This window comes from Globicephala melas, chromosome 7 (assembly GCF_963455315.2).
Source record: "Globicephala melas chromosome 7, mGloMel1.2, whole genome shotgun sequence".
NCBI classification, from domain to species: domain Eukaryota; kingdom Metazoa; phylum Chordata; class Mammalia; order Artiodactyla; family Delphinidae; genus Globicephala; species Globicephala melas.
The window spans coordinates 60429838-60450133 of NC_083320.1; the positions used below are offsets into that span (position 1 = coordinate 60429838).

A 20296-nucleotide genomic window follows, 5' to 3' on the forward strand; every position below is an offset into this window, starting at 1 on the left:
TTACTGTCCTTGGCATCTGGTACAAGTTTCTGTGGGCCTCACTTTCTCATTTAGTAAAATTAGTACCTGCAGATATTTCTAAGAATCCTTTAAGTTCTTGCATTCTGTAAAAGTTATGTGAATCAATAGATTTTTTTTTCTTTTTCAAAAATTTTAGTGTATCTTCCTTTTTCCTTGTAGCATTAAAAGCTATGTAAGGAATATAGGCTAGGACCCAAGTAGAATAATATAAAAATATGCCTAAGTTATTATAGCAAACAAAGTAATAAAGTTTCTGCAGTTTTCAATCTAGAAACAGGTTTTTTCAGTTAACGTATTTTAGATTTATGAGGCATTCTAAGGCAGCCATATAGACTTCAATTTTAGTGACTGACTTGTCTTTTAAAATTCTCTAAGCCACAGAATTACATTAGTGCTAACCATAACTGTTTCCGTGTCACTTTCAGAAGATATTTTTGATTCTCTTATTTTTTCTATACTACCAAATATGAATACATGATTATTTACATTTTGTATGTAGAGTGTTCCTCTATAGGAATTCACTTGAAACTTAGATAAAAAATAGGAAGGGGCTTCCCTGGTGGCATAGTGGTTGGGAGTCCGCCTGCCGAGTCAGGGGACACGGGTCCAGGAAGATCCCACATGCCACGGAGCGGCTGGGCCTGTGAGCCATGGTCACTGGGCCTGCGCGTCCGGAGCCTGTGCTCCGCAACGGGAGAGGCCACGACAGTGAGAGGCCCGTGTACCGCAAAAAAAAAAACCAAAAACAACAACAAAAAAAAAAAAAATAGGAAGGAAGGCATGTTTTGTTGTTATCTCAATCTATGAAAGTTGTTATGAAAGCACATATGCATGATGGAGAATCTGTGAGTTCAGAAGTAGAAGTTATGAGAGAGGCAGAGGTTAAGAACTTGGGGACTGATTATGTAACATCTTTCCTTTCTCAGTTTCCTCATTTATTAAGAAGAGACAGTAGTATCCATCTCATAGGGTTATTGTGAGAATTACATGAGATAATGCACTTACACCTAGTAAGCATGCAATAAATGTTAACTGCTATTACAGTTGTTGTTATTGTTGTTAAATACGAGAAAGCTATCTGAGCAAACTCCAAGTTGGGCTCAAATATAGACATGACACAACTCCTTCATCCACCTTCATCCACTTTCCTTAGGTGGAAGGGGATGGGAAGTGAGGAAGAATTATATCTTTGTATTTTCTTCTTTTTTGCCTGAAATGTTTTGCTTTTAAAATTTTTGTGCTGGCTGAAATTCTACGTTGTATTTTTTTTTAAATTATGACTGATATATATCATATAGAAAAAAAAATTCTCACCCCATACCATACACAAAAGTACGTTCCAGTTGGGATGTTCTAAACTTGAGAGATTAGAGAAGATAACATAGGAGATTATATTCATAATCGAGAGATAAGCAAAGATTTCACAAACAGGGCACAAAATACCTGTCATAAAGAAAACGATTAATAACTTGAACTTCACTAAATTTAAGAACCTTTGTTGATTAAAACATATCACTGAAAGGGTGAAAAGACAGGCTGCACAAAAGGGAAAGATAGAAGATATCCAAATGGGGAAGGGAAGAGGAGGGGAGGGGAGGGGATGGGAAGTTAGTTCAGCATCATTAGTAAACAGAAAAAAATACACATTAAAACTACAATTAGATGCTGTTTTATACTATCCAGATTGGCCGATATTATACTCTGACAATGGCAAGTGTTGTTTAGGAGGTGGAGGAATGGGAACTGTCAGAAACTTCTGGCATCACAACTTTGGAAACTATTTGGGAGTATCAGCTACAATTGAAGAGACATATATCCTGTGACCTGACAGTTCCTCTCCCAGGTGTAGTCCCTAACAGGAATAAGTACATATGTTGATTAAAAGGAACATGCAACAATGTATATAGCAGCATTATTTGCAGTAAGTGTCCATAGTAGAATGGGTAAATATGTTGTGGTATAGAGATGACCAGTGAGAAAATTGGAAATTTTTAATTGGGTAAAATGGGTTAAATAAAAGGAGGTGAGCTGCAGAGAGAAGAGGATGTGACATTTTTGAAGCATGAAGTGCTTTGGAGGTTAAAGACCAATTCTATCTAGCCCAATGTGAGAATGGGTAGGCAACTTCTTTTTTTTTCTTTACTGTATACCACGTAATTGCTTTTTCAACTATATGGGGTAAATTATCTATGATGGACCTGCTTGGGCATATAAATACTTTTTTTTTAAAGTTTTGTTTCTATGGGAAATTACATTCAAGCTACAGACCACTCACACAAAGAACTTTTGGAATATAAGCTGGCTTGGGTTCTATCAGAACATTATTAGAATGATTTTTCTCTCTGTTTTCTATATAGCATTTCTTAGACAAATAGGAGTTTGTCTCTTTGTGTGTTTTGCATTCTAATGGACCTTCTTGAGAACTTTGTTTTCATGAGTAAAGAGAAAGCGTTACAATCCACTTACTCTTTTCTTTTTTTTGGAACTTTTAACCTCTGTCATCTGCAATAGTTTTACCATAAATGGAAATCTGTTCTCAAAAAGGAGGAGATTGGGTTTCTATACTAGTTTTATTTATGTATTTATTAGCCATTTACCTCATTTAAAGTATTAGAATTAAAGACTTATTACAGTCTCTAACACAATTTAACCTCACCTGTCACTGAGAAAAAAGTATATATTGTCACAGCTTTGGGTTTTAATCTTGTTTTATGAGGCCAAGAGTATGGAATTCAAATTCAGGCATATTAAATTCATAGATGTGATTTGCAGACAAAAGAATTTTATTTTCCCTAAGCTTATTTTGCTGTTACAGTCATACATTTTAGTTGGTGTAAAGTCTAGCCTTCCCCTCTCCCGCCACAACCCATGCTCAGTATAAAAGACTTCAGCTTTTCCTTCCTTTCCTTCTATCCGTCAATAGTGTGCCATTTGGAAGAGGGAGTTCTCATTGTTGGGTTGGCATACTCCATGAAGCGGCTTGGTTTGGGCAGGGTGCCTGACTTGTTAACTGACATGATTTTGCCTTATCTAATTCTCATTTATAGGATAAGGTACATTTAACAACAAAGTACAAGAACTTTCTCCTCTCTCAATGAGCTCTCGAGCCATTTCCTCATTTCCTATCATACACACACGCTTAGGCAGCAGGTGTAAAATCATTTAAGATTTTCAACTCTTATTTTGCTTTGAAAAACACTTAATTAATCTTGTTAAATATCACCATGATCATAATCATAACCTTAAGGAAAAGAGTGCCTTTTCCTTTGGCCCATTTGCTCACGGTAGGTGATCTTCTTAGTGCTGAGATTTTCTTTCAGCCTAAATGCTAAAAAATTCAGTACACAGTCATTAATAGAGATGACAGCTACAGTAGCATTCTACTTATGAATATTCATGAAATGAAATCCATAGCATTAATTATATTAATTTACATACCTGAATATAAGTGAACCATAAGTTATAGTGATAGCTAAGCCTAAAAAAAAAAACCCTTAGTAACTGTATATTGTATGTTTTTTAAAAAATAGGATGCAATTTAATAAGGACAGAGGTGGCATTTTCAAAAGGCATTTGGGTATTTATAGTTAGAGATGTTTTTAGCTAAGAATTAAAGACAGTATAATCCTACAGTTTTCATAGGATTTTTTAGGGCTTATAAACATTCTTTAAAGGAAGAGCATATAAAGAAAATATATGTGCTTGAACACAGGAGAAAGCTTTTGTATGAATAAGAGAATTAGTGGTTACTTGATTCTTTCTTTAATTGAGGTATAGGTGATTTACAATATTACGTTAATTTCAGGTGTATAACATAGTGATTCAGTATTTTTATAGACTATACTCCATTTAATGTTATAAAATAATGACTATATTTCCCTGTGCTGTACAATATATCCTTGTTGCTTATTTATTTTATACATAGTAGCTTGTGTCTCTTACTCACTTACCCTCCCTTTGTTTTTAGTTTTTTAAAAAATTTCATTGATGTGTAGTTGATTTACAACGTTGCGTTTAATTTCTGCTGTACAGCAAAGTGACTGTTATACATATATATATTCTTTTTCATATTCTTTTCCATTATGGTTTATCACAGGATATTGAATATAGTTCCTTGTGCTATACAGTAGGACCTTGTTGTTTATCCATTTCTTTAAAAATAAAAACAATCCCACAGCATTTATTGTCATCTGGTAATAACATAAAGGTGAGCAAAACAATATGAATAAATGCTTTAGAGTTACACTTCTAACAAAGGACACCTAAACAAACTGCATTGCCTTCTCAACAATTTCTCACTTCATTGATCATTTCTAGTTGGAGACACTTTGGAGCAGAATAACGTTATCTCCTTTTAGCATGATCCGACCCAGTTGTTTTCTTGACTTTGGTTTAGAATGAATCTCTTCTGCATCATCTAATACGAGCTTCATATACTCATCAAAACCAGTGATACAGCCCTGTGTCCGCATATTCACTTGCTCATAAAGCCACACCTGAATCCGAGATATATTTTGCAAATATCTGAAGATGAGATTGATGGGCTGCACCATCACCTTCTGCACCTTCTGGCCCTGGCCCCGGTACGCCATGGTGGAAGCTCACAAAGACCACACTATCCCACACACTCTATCCATCTGATATATAATAGTTTACATCCACTAATCCTAAACTCCCAGTTGTCCCCCCTCCCCACCCCCTGGCCCCCTTGGCAACCACAAGTCTGTTCTCTGTATCTGTGAGTCTGTTTGTGTTTTGTAGATAATGTTCATTTGTGTCGGGGTTTTTTGTTTGTTTGGTTGGTTTTTTTTGCTGTGCCGCATGGTGTGCAGAATCTTATTTTCCTGACCAGGGATCAAACCTGTGCCCCCTGCAGTGGAAGCATGGAGTCTTAACCACTGGACCACCAGGGAAGGCCCTGTGTTGTATTTTAGATTCCACATATCAGTGATATCATATGGCCCATACCCTTATCTTGCCCCTCCCCAATACTTGATTCATATTTGGGACCATAGCTCTTTTTAGTCGGTGAGTTTTAAATTTAACATATTCTTTTGAAAGGAGTCATGATTGAAAATAATTCATAATCTACGAGAATGGATTTATTTTCACCCAGTTTTGTGACTGAGAAACTTTGATTTCGGAAAAAAAGTTTTATGTGTGCATTTTTAGAAGTTAAAAACATATATGCTATATAGGTAGTATAACAGCCACATTGGTTATAAAAGATTTTAAAATCTAAGCCAAAATGCCATAACTTGAATTTCTTTAAAATGTGTGATGTTGAACATCATCTTTACCTCAGAGATACAGATTGCGTTTGTTTTCAACTGGATTGTCTTTGAAACAGAGTATCAGAATTAACTCATTACCCGCATTGTGTTCAATCAATATTTGAAAAACTAACTGAAGCATATTCAGTTAATATAATATTTTAAAGTGATACCGAGAAGGGTTTTACATTAATAAATGCAAAATTAAATTAAAAAAAATCATTTTATTTCATCTCATTATTTTATAATTTCTATTTTTGTATGTTTAGATGTATATTATATGTAATTTAATAATATATATTAGATTTTTAGGTATATAATTAGTACAGTAAAACATGCATATAATTTATAAATGAAATCATATATTGGAGTTAAGTGCTTACAATCTTTGCCTGGCACGAGTGTTCAGTTATAATGGAGAATGCAGTGGAGTGACAGGGGCCGTTGCTCTGCTTATTCCCTATTTCACAGTGAGACCTTTGGCAAGTCGCCTGTCCTGTCCATAGTGTGGCCATCTTACCTTTGTATGTATAGTGGACTGACTGGCAAAATAGTACAGTGTGGTCTCACTGTGGTTAGAAATTGCTGAGAGTAAAGCATCCTTCTATGGTCTCACAAGGGAATTTATTTACAGAAGATTGAAAAACACTGGACCCCTGAGGGCTGCATCAGGGCAACAGTCCTGAGTGCTTGGTCAAGTACTTTCACCTTTTGGGGGACAACAAATCTCTAAACAGTCTAAAGTTAGTATTATTATCATAGTAATAAATGGAACAAAAAATATCTTTGTGGACGGCATATTTTTTGCTGTTCTGTGAATGAGTCAAAATTAGGCTTATGCTCAAGGTTTTGTTAAAATATTCTCTTTCCCTTATTAAATTTCAAATAAAATATCAATATTAAATTGTTAATTGCTCACTTTTGTTACAGCATGTAGATCAAACGTAATGGATGGCCATGCAGTTGCTTGGGCTAACTTGCTAGGAAAAAAATGTATTCCCTACAAAATCATGATTATGTCTTTGTGCAGTTTTTCGCCTTTTTTTATGATGGTTTCTTCCATGTATTAAATTCAGTTTTGGATATAATAGATGTGTGCTTTCACCTAATTTCATCATAGTAAAGTTGGTATATTGGGACAGTTGACATTTATAAAATATGTAGTGATTTTGTTTGAAGTAATGGTGTTTGACTAATTGCCAGATTTTCCAAGGGTTTCTTATTGACTTTTCATCAAACATTACTTATTTTCCTTCACTATAGAATATATTGAACCACAACACTATGACAAGCATAATGAGCTTTTAAAGATCTCTGCCTACAGAGATCACAATCAAACGTTAAATATTTAGATATCAGATGCTTTTGTTCAAACAGAAATGATACTGTGGTGCAAAATTTACAAAACAAGAAGACAGATAAAACCTTTCTGTAGGCTGCTTCCCAAATTGTTTATAAATATCTGGTTTTGCCGTATTTAGCTTCCTTAATTGAACTTTGAAGAGATTGTACAAATGAAAGCAAATGAGAGTAGACTAGCTTACTTTTTTCTTTCTTTAGATTTTAGGCAAGGAGTCCCTCTCCATTAAATTATTCTAAATTATTCTAGTGAGAGTATCTAAACATTTTTATTATGCTGTGTTTTGAAAGCTCATTCAAGTTGCTATTTTTCAAGTTTTCTTATGATAAAGCAGTATTTTATTCCTTTATTTCAGACTGTTTATACACATAACTGTTATTTTCATAATGAAAATATTAAAGAACAAGACTGACACACTAATATAGACAAATTATTTCAAGTCCTTTATGCTGTGGGGTACCAATGAAATAACATTCTGAACCACAATAGGTTTTTCCCATTAGCTTTATTTTCAACATAGATTTTATGTTAGAACTGCAAACATGGCTAGGACAGTGGTTCTCAACCTAACTACACAGCAGAATGATTTGAAGCCTTTTAAAAATTTATAAGCCCCAGGCCTCAGGGATATATATTTTAAGGTCCCTCAGGCGTTTTCTTTGCGTAGGCAGAGTTGAGGAATGCATAGGTCTAGGAGAGCAAATGCTCAGTAGCATAGGTGAGAAATACTATACTTATCTATTGATAACCTCAGTGGTTGAGCTTCAAAGCCTCAAATAAAGGGGCAAAGGCTCTGAACCCTTGAAATAGCAGCTATTAAAGTTTTTCACTTTAGCCCAAAAGAGAAGTCCTTGACCTTGCTTTACATATAATCCTAACAATTCTGGTTATGTGATTTCTCCAGCCCTGACAGATGAGAAGCGGCAAAATCAAACTAGGAGGCTGTTGGTAAAAGAAGTAATAGTTGTCAAGCGTGGGAAGATAGCACAAACAGCTGCGTTAGATCTCGATGCAGAAATTGATGGACGCATGAATATGTTGACCTTCAGTCATCAGAGGCGGAAAATTATGATCAATATTATCTGATTTAGGAATCGCGATAGTTTTTATACATTTTAGAAAGATTTTAAAATTCTAAGTTGGTTAAAGTAAAGAAGGGGGAAATGATTTTAAACCTGAAATATTTACTTACCTGAAAGATTCACTTCTGTAGAATGATAGTGTATTCCCCAGTAGTAGCAGCTAAATGAGGCGTTAATAGGCTCGTGCAAATGGGGGGAAAAAGCTACTGTGTCTGTTTGGCCAGATATGGGTTTTAAATGCTAATAATAGGAGTATCTATTTCAAAATCTTAACACAGCCAAATTATAGCTTTTTTCATTCGCCGTATGCTTTTCCAAAATTTTTCACATGTTTTCTTCTTCCCCACAGCAATCTCACAGTTTAGGCAGGCCTGTCTGGCTCCAGATTGCCGAGTCTGCTTACAGATTCACTCTGGGCTCAGTTGCTGGAGGTGAGTGACATGTCTATGTGCTGTTTCAAGCTTGCGTTCATGTAATATTATCTCACTAGACCGGGACAGATCAGCAAAGGTTCAGTTCATTGTTCCCAAGGGTCACGACTGCAGGGCTTTCTGAAGTATTCTTTATTTTTACCTACGATCAGAGGACTTGTCATAGCACAGCCGTGGCCCCTCTGGCTCCAGTCTGTCTTCAAGACAAAACCTCTGTAATCATGTGAAAGTCTTGGATGCGTGCTGCACTCCCCTTAATTATACTGGTTAAAGCCAGTACGAAGAAATGGAGAATAAGACTGTGTTTCTGGTGTTAGGAGTGAGGGCAGGTAAGAGATCAAGATTTGGGGTACAAATTCCAGAACCTTATGAAATAAAACAACCTCTCACAGTGATTCGCTTTTGCTTTTCTGCTTGTTTCCCCCCCCACCTCATCTTTTACTGGCTGAAGAATATCTAGACTTGAAGGTTATTTGTTAAAATGAACCTCTCTTCCCTGCTCCTGGGCAAAACTTGAGAGGCTTTTTTTGCTTAAATCTCTTCACAGAAAATGTATAAAATCTGAAGTTGCTTTATTGAGAAGAACCTAGTAGTGTGATTAAAATACTGATGATTTTTCAAAAGAAGTCTAAACTGATGAAACTATTATTTTTTCTTTTCAATCTGTTTTAGAAGTTGCAAAGCATGTTTTGGTTTTCAACAGTTGAAAAATATAATACTCTAATTCATGTTATAAATTTTTCAGTCCCTGAGAAATTCTAAAGCCCGGGCTTTTTATTTTTATAAACCGAATGCTGTGAGTAGGGGGAGGGTCATGTTGAGATTTGGTTCCAATATTATAGTTGCAACTAAGGTTAATTTACCAAAATGCTGTAGTAAACTAAATTTTAAAATTGCAGCCACCTATGTGTAGATATATAGTTATTTTAAGAGGTAACTGGGTATAATATGTAGGCATTTAATGGAAAATATAAAGAAATACGTTATATATAAGAGTTTAATGTTGTTAAAGGAAATTGAGTGTTGATTATCTAATGTTGGTGATGACTTGAAAATCCATTACAGTTGTTCTCTGAAGCAGCTGTATTTATGGATCCCAGTGGTTGCTAGCCTGTGATCCTTCAGCTGTGTATGGAAGAAGGGAAAATTACGTAAAATCTCTTTGGCGAGGATATATACTGTGTTCTGTTTTCTAGTCCTTTGATTTAGAGATTTGTTGTCCTTACAGATTCTCCGTTTAATTGTGCTCTCTTTTAAGCCTAACAATTGTTTTCGTTTGTAGCTGTGGGAGCCACCGCGGTGTACCCTATAGACCTGGTGAAGACCCGCATGCAGAATCAGCGTGGCACCGGCTCTGTTGTCGGGGAGCTGATGTACAAAAACAGCTTTGACTGTTTTAAGAAAGTCTTGCGTTACGAGGGCTTCTTTGGACTCTACCGGGGTGAGCAAGCAGATCTCAGCTGCTGAAGTTAGTGAGTTTTTCTCACCAGCAGCAGGTTTCAGACTCACTGATTGTGAAAATCAGTGCATAGCCTTTTCAGTCAGACTAGGGCTGTTTCTCTCCTTTTATTTCCTCCTTGCTCATTTCCCTTTTTACATTCTTGCTGGTAACTAGCAATATTAGTCTGCACACAAGGTCTTTATTTCTTCTTCCTGCAATCTAAAGCCTGTGTTTTCCCCAGCATGGGTCTATGGTGGTCACCATGCTCTTACAAACTAAGGCACATGTCTGCAGGTGGAATACGAGGATGACAGCTAAGAAATAGAGAGCTGCTTTTCTCAAAGAATTAGAGAGGAAAAATATATCTCTCCTCTGTGAAATAGAAACCAGGCTGCCACTTGAAGGTGAGTTTACACTCTATCTGTTTGTTTCACCTGAAAGAAATATTGCACATTTTTGTCTCTTCCAGGGAGACCAGTGAGTCATCTGAAGGTTAAAAAAAAAAAGAAAGAAAGAAAGAAAGAAAAGAAAACCTTTTTGCTCCAAATCTTATTCTTGCTCCTTTTCTCCCTGTAGTTCAGAGGCACTGAGTGGAAGCAGAGAGATTTTCTTTTGCAGGGAATGTTACCACCAACTCTAAGCTGAGCACACTGCTATCGGCATCAGAGGCAGCAACCCCATGCAGAATTCTCCCCACCCCCATCGGCTTTGTAGGAACTTGTTCTCTTAGGAGAGGGAGACTTTCATGTACATGTTTTCACATTAGAATTTAGGGTTTCCTTTGGGAGGGAGATTAATTTTTTAATCCCTTTGGGCGCCACTTGGAATTCTTTGAAAAACTTTCTACATGCTCAATTCCAGGGCATTTATGTAATTTACTGTACTTGTTTGTTCGCACACACAGTCCCATTAATCCTGAGCTCATTCTGAGCTCTGCTGAACTGTTTGGCTTAGAACCTCTTCCTCGGAAAGAAAAACTGGGCCTGAGCAAAGCTTTATGCTCATGACCAGGAGGAAAAACACTTCTGATTGGCATTATGTGCAGATACTCAAGTGAAAATGTAGTTCTAATATACTTATACTTGAAGGAGAGGGTCATGAGGATGTTCATTTTTGGCATTGTATAGAACAAGAGGAGAGAGTTGTTCTGGAATCAAACTAGGCTCAATACCCTGCTCCTGAGAAAGAATGCGATGAATTTTATTCAGATATGCAGAACTCTAGCCTGTCTGAAATCTAGCTGTACGACATTTACTCCATGGGAAGAGGTGTGCTTTGTTAGAATGCAGATCTGTGCATGTGAGTGCTTGTTTTAGACTGTATTAAACACTGCATATCTAGATTTTATTTAATAGGGAATCTGAGGGTTATGTGGCGCTATGGTGGTTTGCTTCTTTGACATCTCCAGTCTTTCTTTGTTAAGTAAGAATCTTTCTTCCTCCTTGGTATACTTTAAAAGAGAAGGAACCTAGACATACACCTCACAGTTTAGCCTCCTCAATGGATGGATGCTTACAGAAGATTTCATTTGGGAGAGATGTCATGTTAATTAAATGGGTCCAATATAGCAAGTTGGGGGTGGAGGGTGCGGAGGGATCATTAGCTTGATTCAGAATGTGAGCTGATAAAATCAGTCCTTTAAGTGAGAGATTGTAGGAGTCCTGTATCTGAACACTGTGATTGTTGAGATTGTCATATATTGCTTAGAAGTGGTCCATTATTTTGTCAGATGATTGACAAAATTGTTGACAGACTAGCCTAAATTTCTTCATAGGCAACAATGATAAAATGACATAAATCAATACTTTATTAAAATTCCATGAGCCTTATTGAGACAAGTAGTAAAACAAACACACATGCTGACACGGTTGTATGGGAGTCAGCTTAAAAGTAATAGGGCCTGATAATCATGAGAGTTAGAAAGTTAAGACTGCCATCTGCTGATTTATTCTTTTAAATCAGTTTGCTACCCATTAAAGGTGTGTGCAGATTTGTGTTTGTCACTGATAATTCAGTTTGACTGACAGTAGGCTGTATGTACGATTACTTGCTGGCTCTCAACTTGCAGAAAATCACTCAGCAGTGTCCTCAAAGTAGGCTTAAGATCAGCAGCAAGCATGCAAACACATACATAACTTCCCCTTGGCTGGGTGATTTAAAGGATATAGTATGTTTATTGTTAGCATCTTTAAAAGATGTATGCAAAAAATGTATTTTAGCGATTTCGATAATCTGTGTGCTTTAGAAAGTTGAGCCCTATGAATAGCTACAGATGTTGAGTTGTTTATATATTTTTTCTTTTGCAGCCAGCCTGGAAAATTTAACTTTCTAAGAACAATGATTTCCTTTGTTTTAGGAGAAATCTTTTGAAATGTCTTAAGTTTGACATATATTAGCAAATAGGCTAACAATGGGCTGTTTTTGCTTGTAGAAGATACCCATTAAATGTTACTTAAAACTGCATTTTTCTTTGCAGTTTTGGCTTTCTTTTATTTATTTATTTATTTATTTTGGCGGTATGCGGGCCTCTCACTGTTGCGGCCTCGCCCTTTGCGGAGCGCAGGCTCAGCGGCCATGGCTCACGGGCCCAGCCGCTCCGCGGCATATGGGATCTTCCCAGACCAGGGCACGAACCCGTGTCCCCTGCATCAGCAGGCGGACTCCCAACCACTGCGCCACCAGGGAAGCCCTTGGCTTTCTTTTAAATAAATGAGTACTGAATTCTGGGTTTCTGTAAAGAGAAAATGATGGGAGTTGGTTTTCTGTATTAGCCAAGCCACTGTATGCTATTATGCAGGTAGCATCATTTGTGGCAAAATCTGGGTCTACTTAACAGGACGCTTTGCAGAGCTTTTCCAAGCATACAACATTGGCTTCTCTAAAGTGTCTGTGTATGTTAGTATGTTGTTGGTTGTAAAGGGAGGTAATCTGGTTTCCCTGCTATTGGCAGTGTTCTGGGAGTAGACAAGATCCATGGGTTCCATTCTTTCCTCATACTTTTTGGGAGGTGTTAGATAACCAGGCTTTAAAGGAGGCGTGCTTAAGAAAAGGATTTATAGCCTCAAGAAGTATAACATTGTTTTGACATGAATAATTATTATATACATATGCATAGTTTTTAGGATAAGCCACTTTTCCCATTTTAATAAAAACCCTAAAATGTTTGATGGGTAAATAATATGGGGAAAACCACCTTGTTGGGCTTGTGTATTCACGTCTAGTACATCTATACCGCTAACGATTCTCTCTGTTTACCTAGGTCTGATACCACAACTTATAGGGGTTGCTCCAGAAAAGGCCATTAAACTGACTGTAAGTTTCTTTCTCATTGAATTTATGTCCTTTGTTTAGATTATCATTAAGCCAAAAGTGAAAACGGATGCTGGTAAGATTAGCACACTATCAAGGCACTTGTACAATTTTAAACTTATTTGTAGTCATTTGCTAATTTTAAATTTTATATGAGACAAATATTTTGCTGATTTGGGAAAACCAGTAACGGACTACTAAAGGTAATGATTGGGAATTCTGGTTAACTGATGTTGTCTTTCTAATTAGGTCAATGATTTTGTCCGGGACAAATTTACCAGGAGAGATGGCTCCATTCCACTTTTAGCAGAAGTCCTTGCTGGAGGTTGTGTAAGTATTAATACTGATGATTTCTCACGGCAAATATGTTCCTTAGGATTTTTGCACACTGGATATACTATCTGAGTGACATGCCCCCTGAACTCAAGGGACTCTAAGCAGATTTTCTCAGTGATAATAAGGAATCATTTTTTAAATTTCATTGCATAAGCTCACTGGTTTTGAGGCAGAAAAGAGGTAGTATTTTTGTAGAGGTAGTATTCTTAGAAGCTCCTAAAACATTACCTTCTACACTTTTCAGAGTTCTAATTCTGTTTCTTTTTAAATACCACAGAAAACAGAGTAGTGGGTAGAGTTACCCTATATTTATATTGACTGGAACTTTAAAATAAGTGTGAGGTGACTGATTAATTGGACCCTTGTATTTTAGGTGTAGGATTGAGTAAGCCATTGTGGTATAATTATAATTTTCCTCCTTTTAGGGACCAGAGCAAACAACCATAACTATGTTGAAGCTATTGACAATTCTGAACTTTAAAGAGATTCTGTCTTTAAAGTGTGAGCATGACATTGGATTTAGACCAATTCTCAAATCTAAGTTTTCAGCTCAACTCATCTTATTTGTGGTGTTCCTTTCACATTTGGTAGTACGTGATTTTTTTAAAGATTTATTTAGTCCATTTTGTCCCTGAAACCCTTAATGGCTTCCAGTTGACTTGGCTGACAGTCTTGGCTAAACCCTCCTCAGTTGCTTGTGGAACCTGAGGTGATGAGGTCAGTGACCTTTGCAGCTTTTAATTCAGAGAAGATTCCCTGAGGGTCAGAGAGAGAGGGTGCTCTGGATTCTCCTTCATGATATTTGTCAGCCTGGCACATACCTGGGTCTTCATCTTTCTGCAACCAAAGTTCTTATGGAAGAGGTAGGTTGGCGCACTCCCTTTGTGTGAGTGTGCGTGCGCGTGCGCATGTGTACTTACGTGCATTTGCCGCTATACCTGCACACATGCCCAAGTGCATTCTCAGGGAGAAAACTCATGTCTTTGGCTAACTTTTTTCATGTAGGACAAATAATGGACAGGACTACCTTTGCTTAGTTCTTACTGTTGTTTCTCCTCTTTATCCCAATTAGATGCTGTAAGTGTTTCTCTTCTAATGAAAGAACCATTGCGTATCATAAATATTCTTTTTCTCAGTGGTTTTAGTTTTAATTTGGTTAAGAAATTTCCTAACTCAGCTTTGCTGCAACACTGTGTACATTTGTCAGAAATCTTCCAAGTCATGCTCTCTGTGTTCCATGTAACTAATTATTTGTTTCCATTTGTAATATCCAGAGGTTTTTGCCCATGAACCTGACTTGTTCCCTTGTCTGACATGTGACCTAAGTGGTTAAATTATAATCAGATATTTGGTTCCTTTGTTCTTCCTAGGTATTGACCCTGTTTCTATTTTTGAACTTTGGGAATTTCTCTTGAAGTCTGGAGTGCCTTGAGGGTTGTGCTGACAGTCTGAATCTCTTCCTTAAGAGATTTATTTCTGGACGCTTTGACTCATTTCTGGACGCTTTGATGGATTGTCTAGCTGGAAATTGACAGTGTGAAAAATAGTCAGGTTGGGCTATAGGAGGATGATTAGGTTGTATGTACTTCTTCACCACAAACACTTTCTGCTTCCCTGTTTCCTCTACATCTCTTCATTTCAGGGAGGAAAGAAAATGTATAATTATTGAGTTTCTACTGATGAATTCGATCACACTACAGTATAAATGACTGTTAAAGCACAATCTGCTACTTCTCCCAAAAGTCTATATATTTCAACAGAGAATAACCTTAAACAAAAAGGATGAGTCTCTGCTGATAGAATATCAGGCACTGTGGAATATAGGAATACTCTTTTTGCTGAATGAAACATGGTAAGCAGCCACCAGATAAACACTAGGAAGAGTGGCTGCCCGTGAGGCTAATCAGGAGAACCCAACCCTCAGGATCCTGGGTACGGGTGGTGATAGAATGTGGAGTGTCCTGTGGGTGTTTGGCTGAATGCTGTCAGTGCCACCAAGTGAGAGGAGTGCAGCTGTTCTTCCAAACATCACTCAATTTTAAAGATGTATTGGGTTGGCCAAAAAGTCCGTTCGGTTTTTAAGTAAAAATAAAAGATACGTTTTTCATTTTCACCAAGAACTTTATTGAACAACAAATTCACCCATTTGTTCCACTACCTTCTGCCATTTTTCAGGCAACTTCATGGTTCCATCTTCCCAAAACTTTTTATCTTTTTGAGCAAAGAACTGTTCCAGGTGCCTTTTACAGTCTTACAGAGAATTGAAATTTTTTCCATTAAGAGAATTTTATAAAGACCTAAATAAATGGAGATCTGAAGGTGCAATGTCTGGTGAATACGGCAGATGGATCAGAGCTTCCCAGCCAAGCTGTGACAGTTCTTGCCTGGTCATCAGAGAAACATACGGTCTTGCGTTATCCTGTTGGAAGATTATGCCTTTTCTGTTGACTAATTCTAGACGCTTTTTGTCGAGTGCTGCTTTCAGTTGGTCTAATTGGGAGCAGTATTTGTTGGAATTAATCGTTTGGTTTTCCAGAAGGAGCTCATAATAGAGGACTCCCTTCCAATCCCACCATATCATCACCTTCTTTGGATGAAGACTGGCCTTTGGTGTGACTGGTGGGTTCATTTCGCTTGCCCCACCATCTCTTGCATTCCACATTATTGTATAGTATCCACTTTTCATCACCCATCACAATTTGTGTTAAAAACGAACGTTTTTATTACATTTAAGTAGAGAACTGCATGCGGAAATACGGTCAAGAAGGTGTTTTCGCTTAACTTACGTGGAACCCAAACATCAAAGCGATTAACATAACCAAGCTGGTGCAAATGATTCTCAGCGCTTGATTTGCTTATTTTTAGTATGTTGGCTATCTCCTGCATGGCATAACGTTGATTGTTCTCAGTGTCTCGGTTTGATCTCTATCCACTTCAACTGCTCAACCCGACCATAGAGCATCATCCAGAGAGAAATCTCCAGCACGAAACTTTGCAAACCACTTTTGACACGTTCAATCAGTCACAGTACCTTCTCCATACACTGCACAAATCTTTTTTTGCATTTCGGTTACATTTTTACCTTTCTTGAAATAACAAATAAAGCATAATAGGCCGAAAATGTTGCTTTTTTTCTTCCATCTTCAATATTAAAATGCCTACACAAAAATTCACCAATTTTGACAAGTCTTTTTTTAAATGCATGCTGATATGACAGCTGTCACATACAGTCTAACAAAATTATCTTGAATGAAGTTAAAGGCAACTAAGTGCTACTAGAGCCATCTTACGGAGAAAACTGAACAAACCTTTTTGCCAGCCCAATACCTAATGTGTTGACCTAATGCAGATTAATTCAGAAGAAATGGCTCAAACTGAGCAGTTAGTATTGACTTTACAGCTATTTTTTTCCATAGCAGAAGAATCAGCTAGGACTAGGGTCTTGAGTTCCCTACATATGGGAGGGAAATTCTACTGCTCTGAAAATGACTGTGCCGTCCTTTAGGAAAAATGATGTACACTAACTAGATCACTGAGGTGACCAAGAAATGAAAATATCCAGTCCTTAAGCATTATGTGTTTTTTTGTTGTTTGTTTTATTTTGTGATCTGTTTTTAAAAGTATGTGGTATTAGATATATGCAAAAGAGAACGCATTATATAAACAAAAAGTTATAATAAAATGAGCATCCATGAGCCTACCACTCCACTCAACTACAGTATTACTATTATCATTGATGCTGGGTTTTGCTTTTACTGTAGCGCTAATCTGCTAGAATGCTAATGAGCATGTAGGGACTTTTCTTACTGGGCTGAACATTTTATAGGCATTCTGTCATTATTATTCCCAATTGGAGTTGAAGAAACTAAAACCTGAGAGACATCTAGCACTTAGTGAATGGCAAAGGTGAGAGTCAAACCACTTTTGTCTCCAAATCTCTATTAACTCATATTTGGTATGTTTTCATTCATTCTTTCTTCCATTTATTCATTCTCATCCAACAAGCTGTCAAGGCTGAGAAGGATTTAGAGTTTCTTCCTGTGCAAGGAACTAGACTTAGGAAATGTTTATATCTCATAGAAAAAGGGTAGTTCTGACCATTCTCACCAGATAAAACCTAATCTTATATCTAAACATATTCCACTGTGGTAATTTGAAAGTAGAATTCCTTATCGTGATTTGCTTCATTTCTACATGTCACCAAAGAAAATACGTGCTTATGATTATAATTCATTGTAATAATAGCTACCGTTTCTTGAGCCTCTTGCACTGGACTGAACACTTTATAGGCATTATCTCATTATTCCCAGCTAGAGTCGAAGAAACTAAAAGCTCAGTGAAATCAAGCACTTAGTAAATGGAAAAATTGAGATTCAAACCACTTCTGTCTCTAATCTATATTCTTTCATACTTGGTTTATGTTTCCATTCGTTCAGTCTTTCATTCATTCTCTCATTCATCGAATGCTTGCTATGTTTCAGGAAAAAATTTTAAAATAACAGCTTTATTGAGATAGAGTTCACATATCATACAATTCCCCACACTTAAAGTGTACAATTCAGCAGTTTTGAGTATATTCACAGAGCTGTGCAACTATCACCATAGTCAATTTTAGAACATTCTCATCCCCAAAAGAAACCTAGTACCCTTTAGCTATTGCCTTCCAATTTTCCCGCCCTCTCCCCATCAAGTCTTAGGCTACTACTCGTAAACTTTCTGTCCTTATAGATTCACCATTTCTGGACATTTCATATAAATGGAATCAAACAATATTTTGTGTCTGGCTTCTTTCACTTAGTGTAACGTTTCAAGGTTTATTCATGTTGTAGTATGTATCAGTATTTCAGGCCTTTTTTATTGCTGAATAATATTTCATTATACCAATAATACCACATTTTTTTAATCCATTCATCAGTTGTTGAACACGTGGGTTGTTTCCACCTTTTGGCTATTATGAATAATGCTGCTATGAACATTCATGTAAGAAGTTTTGTGGACATATGTTTTCATTTCTCTTGTGTTTATACCTAGGAGTGGAATTGGTGGGTCATATGGTAACCCTAACTAGTATTTTGAGGAACTGCCAGATTGTTTTCTAAAGTGGCTGCAGCATTTTACAATCCTACCAGCAATGTATGGGGGTTCTGATTTCTCCACATTCTTGCCAATACTTATTATTATCTGTCTTTTCGTTATAGCCATCCTAGTGGTATGAAATGGTATCTTACTGTGATCTAATGACTGACAGTGTTGAGCATCTTTTCATGAATGTACTGGCATTTGTTTATCTTTGGAGAACAATCTATTCAGAATATTTGCCCATGTTTTAGCTGGGTTGTTCGTTTTTTATTATTGAATTGTAAGAGTTCTATGTGTATTTAGGGAATTCTGTATACACACAAGAGTTCTGTATATATTTAGTGTACCCTACCAGATACATGATTTGCAAATATTTTTCACTTTCTTGACTGTGTCCTTTGAAGAACTGGACTTTGATTTTAATGAAGTCCAACTTATCTATATTTTCTCTTGTTGCTTGTGCTTTTTGTGTCTTATTTAAGAAGTCATTGCCTAATCCAAGATCATGAAGATTTATACCTCTATTTTCTTCTGAGGGTTTTATAGTTTTAGATCTTACATTTAGGTCTTTGATCTTTCACACAAATTTTTAACCTTAATTTTTTCTGGTGTTTTGCTTTGAGCAGAGATATTACCAAATGAAAGTTTTATTTTTCATTGTCAACATTTCGGTATATTTCCTCCTAATGCTTTTATAGACGTGCTTTTGTGCATGTACAGACATAAACACACACACACACACACACACACACACAGGCATGCACGCACATTATATATATTTTTTAACATCTTTATTGGAGTATAGTTGCTTTACAATGTTGTGTTAGTTTCTGCTGTATAACAAAGTGAATCAGCTATACGTATACATATATCCCCAAATCCCCTCCCTCTTGCGTCTCCCTCCCACTCTCCCTATCCCACCCCTCTAGGTGGTCACAAAACACTGAGCTGATCTGCCTGTGCTATGCAGCTGCTTCCCACTAGCTATCTGTTTTACATTTGGTAGTGTATATATGTCAGTGCTACTCTCTCACTTTGTCCCAGTTTACCCTTCCCCCTCACTGTGTCCTCAAGTTCATTTTCTGCATCTGCGTCTTTATTCCTGTCCTGCCTCTACGTTCTTCAGAACCTTTTTTTTTAGATTCCATATATATGTGTTAGCATACGTTATTTGTTTTTCTCTTTCTGACTTAACTTCACTCTGTACGACAGACTCTAGGTCCATCCACCTCACTACAAATAACTCAATTTCGTTTCTTTTTATGGCCGAGTAATATTCCATTGTATATATGTGCCACATCTTCCTTATCCATTCTTCTGTCGATGGACACTTAGGATGCTTCCATGTCCTGGCTATTGTAAATAGTGCTGCAATGAACATTGTGGTACATGTCTCTTTTTGAATTATGGTTTTCTCAGGGTATATACCCAGTAGTGGGATTGCTGGGTCATATGGTAGTTCTATTTTTAGTTTTCTAAGGAACCTTCCTACTGTTCTCCATAGTGGCTGTATCAATTTACATTCCCACCAGCAGTGCAAGAGGGTTCCCTTTTCTCCACACCGTCTCCAGCATTTATTGTTTGTAGATTTTTTGATGATGGCCATTCTGACTGGTGTGAGGTGATACCTCATTGTGGTTTTGATTTGCATTTCTCTAATGATTAGTGATGTTGAGCAACCTTTCACGCGTTTGTTGGCAACCTGTATGTCTTTTTTGGAGGAATGTCTATTTAGGTCTTCTGCCCATTTTTGGATTGGGTTGTTTGTTTTTTTGATATTGAGCTGCGTGAGCTGCTTGTAAATTTTGGAGATTAATCCTTTGTCAGTTGCTTGGTTTGCAAATATTTTCTCCCATTCTGAGGGTTGTCTTTTCGTCTCATTTATGGTTTCCTTTGCTGTGCAAAAGCTTTGAAGTTTCATTAGGTCCCATTTGTTTATTTTTGTTTTTATTTCCATTTCTCTA

At 36.9% G+C, this 20296-nt stretch overlaps 2 protein-coding genes across 5 annotated transcripts in view; one reads left to right on the forward strand and one right to left on the reverse strand.

The window, feature by feature from the left end:
• The window catches only part of SLC25A12 (solute carrier family 25 member 12), a 173451-nt gene that overhangs the window by 137667 nt on the left and 15488 nt on the right, over positions 1–20296 (forward strand). For all 4 annotated transcript variants that reach the window (XM_060302246.2, XM_060302248.2, XM_030851955.3 and 1 more), the window contains 4 exons: positions 8086–8167; positions 9450–9608; positions 12868–12920; positions 13167–13247. In XM_060302246.2, the coding sequence (XP_060158229.1) occupies positions 8086–8167; positions 9450–9608; positions 12868–12920; positions 13167–13247 (375 nt within the window). The remainder of the gene's footprint in view (positions 1–8085; positions 8168–9449; positions 9609–12867; positions 12921–13166; positions 13248–20296) is intronic.
• Positions 4335–4644, reverse strand: LOC115850227 (small nuclear ribonucleoprotein E-like). The gene has a single exon (XM_060301484.1). It carries the CDS (start codon positions 4611–4613, stop codon positions 4335–4337), a length of 279 nt encoding a protein of 92 aa, XP_060157467.1. The 5' UTR covers positions 4614–4644.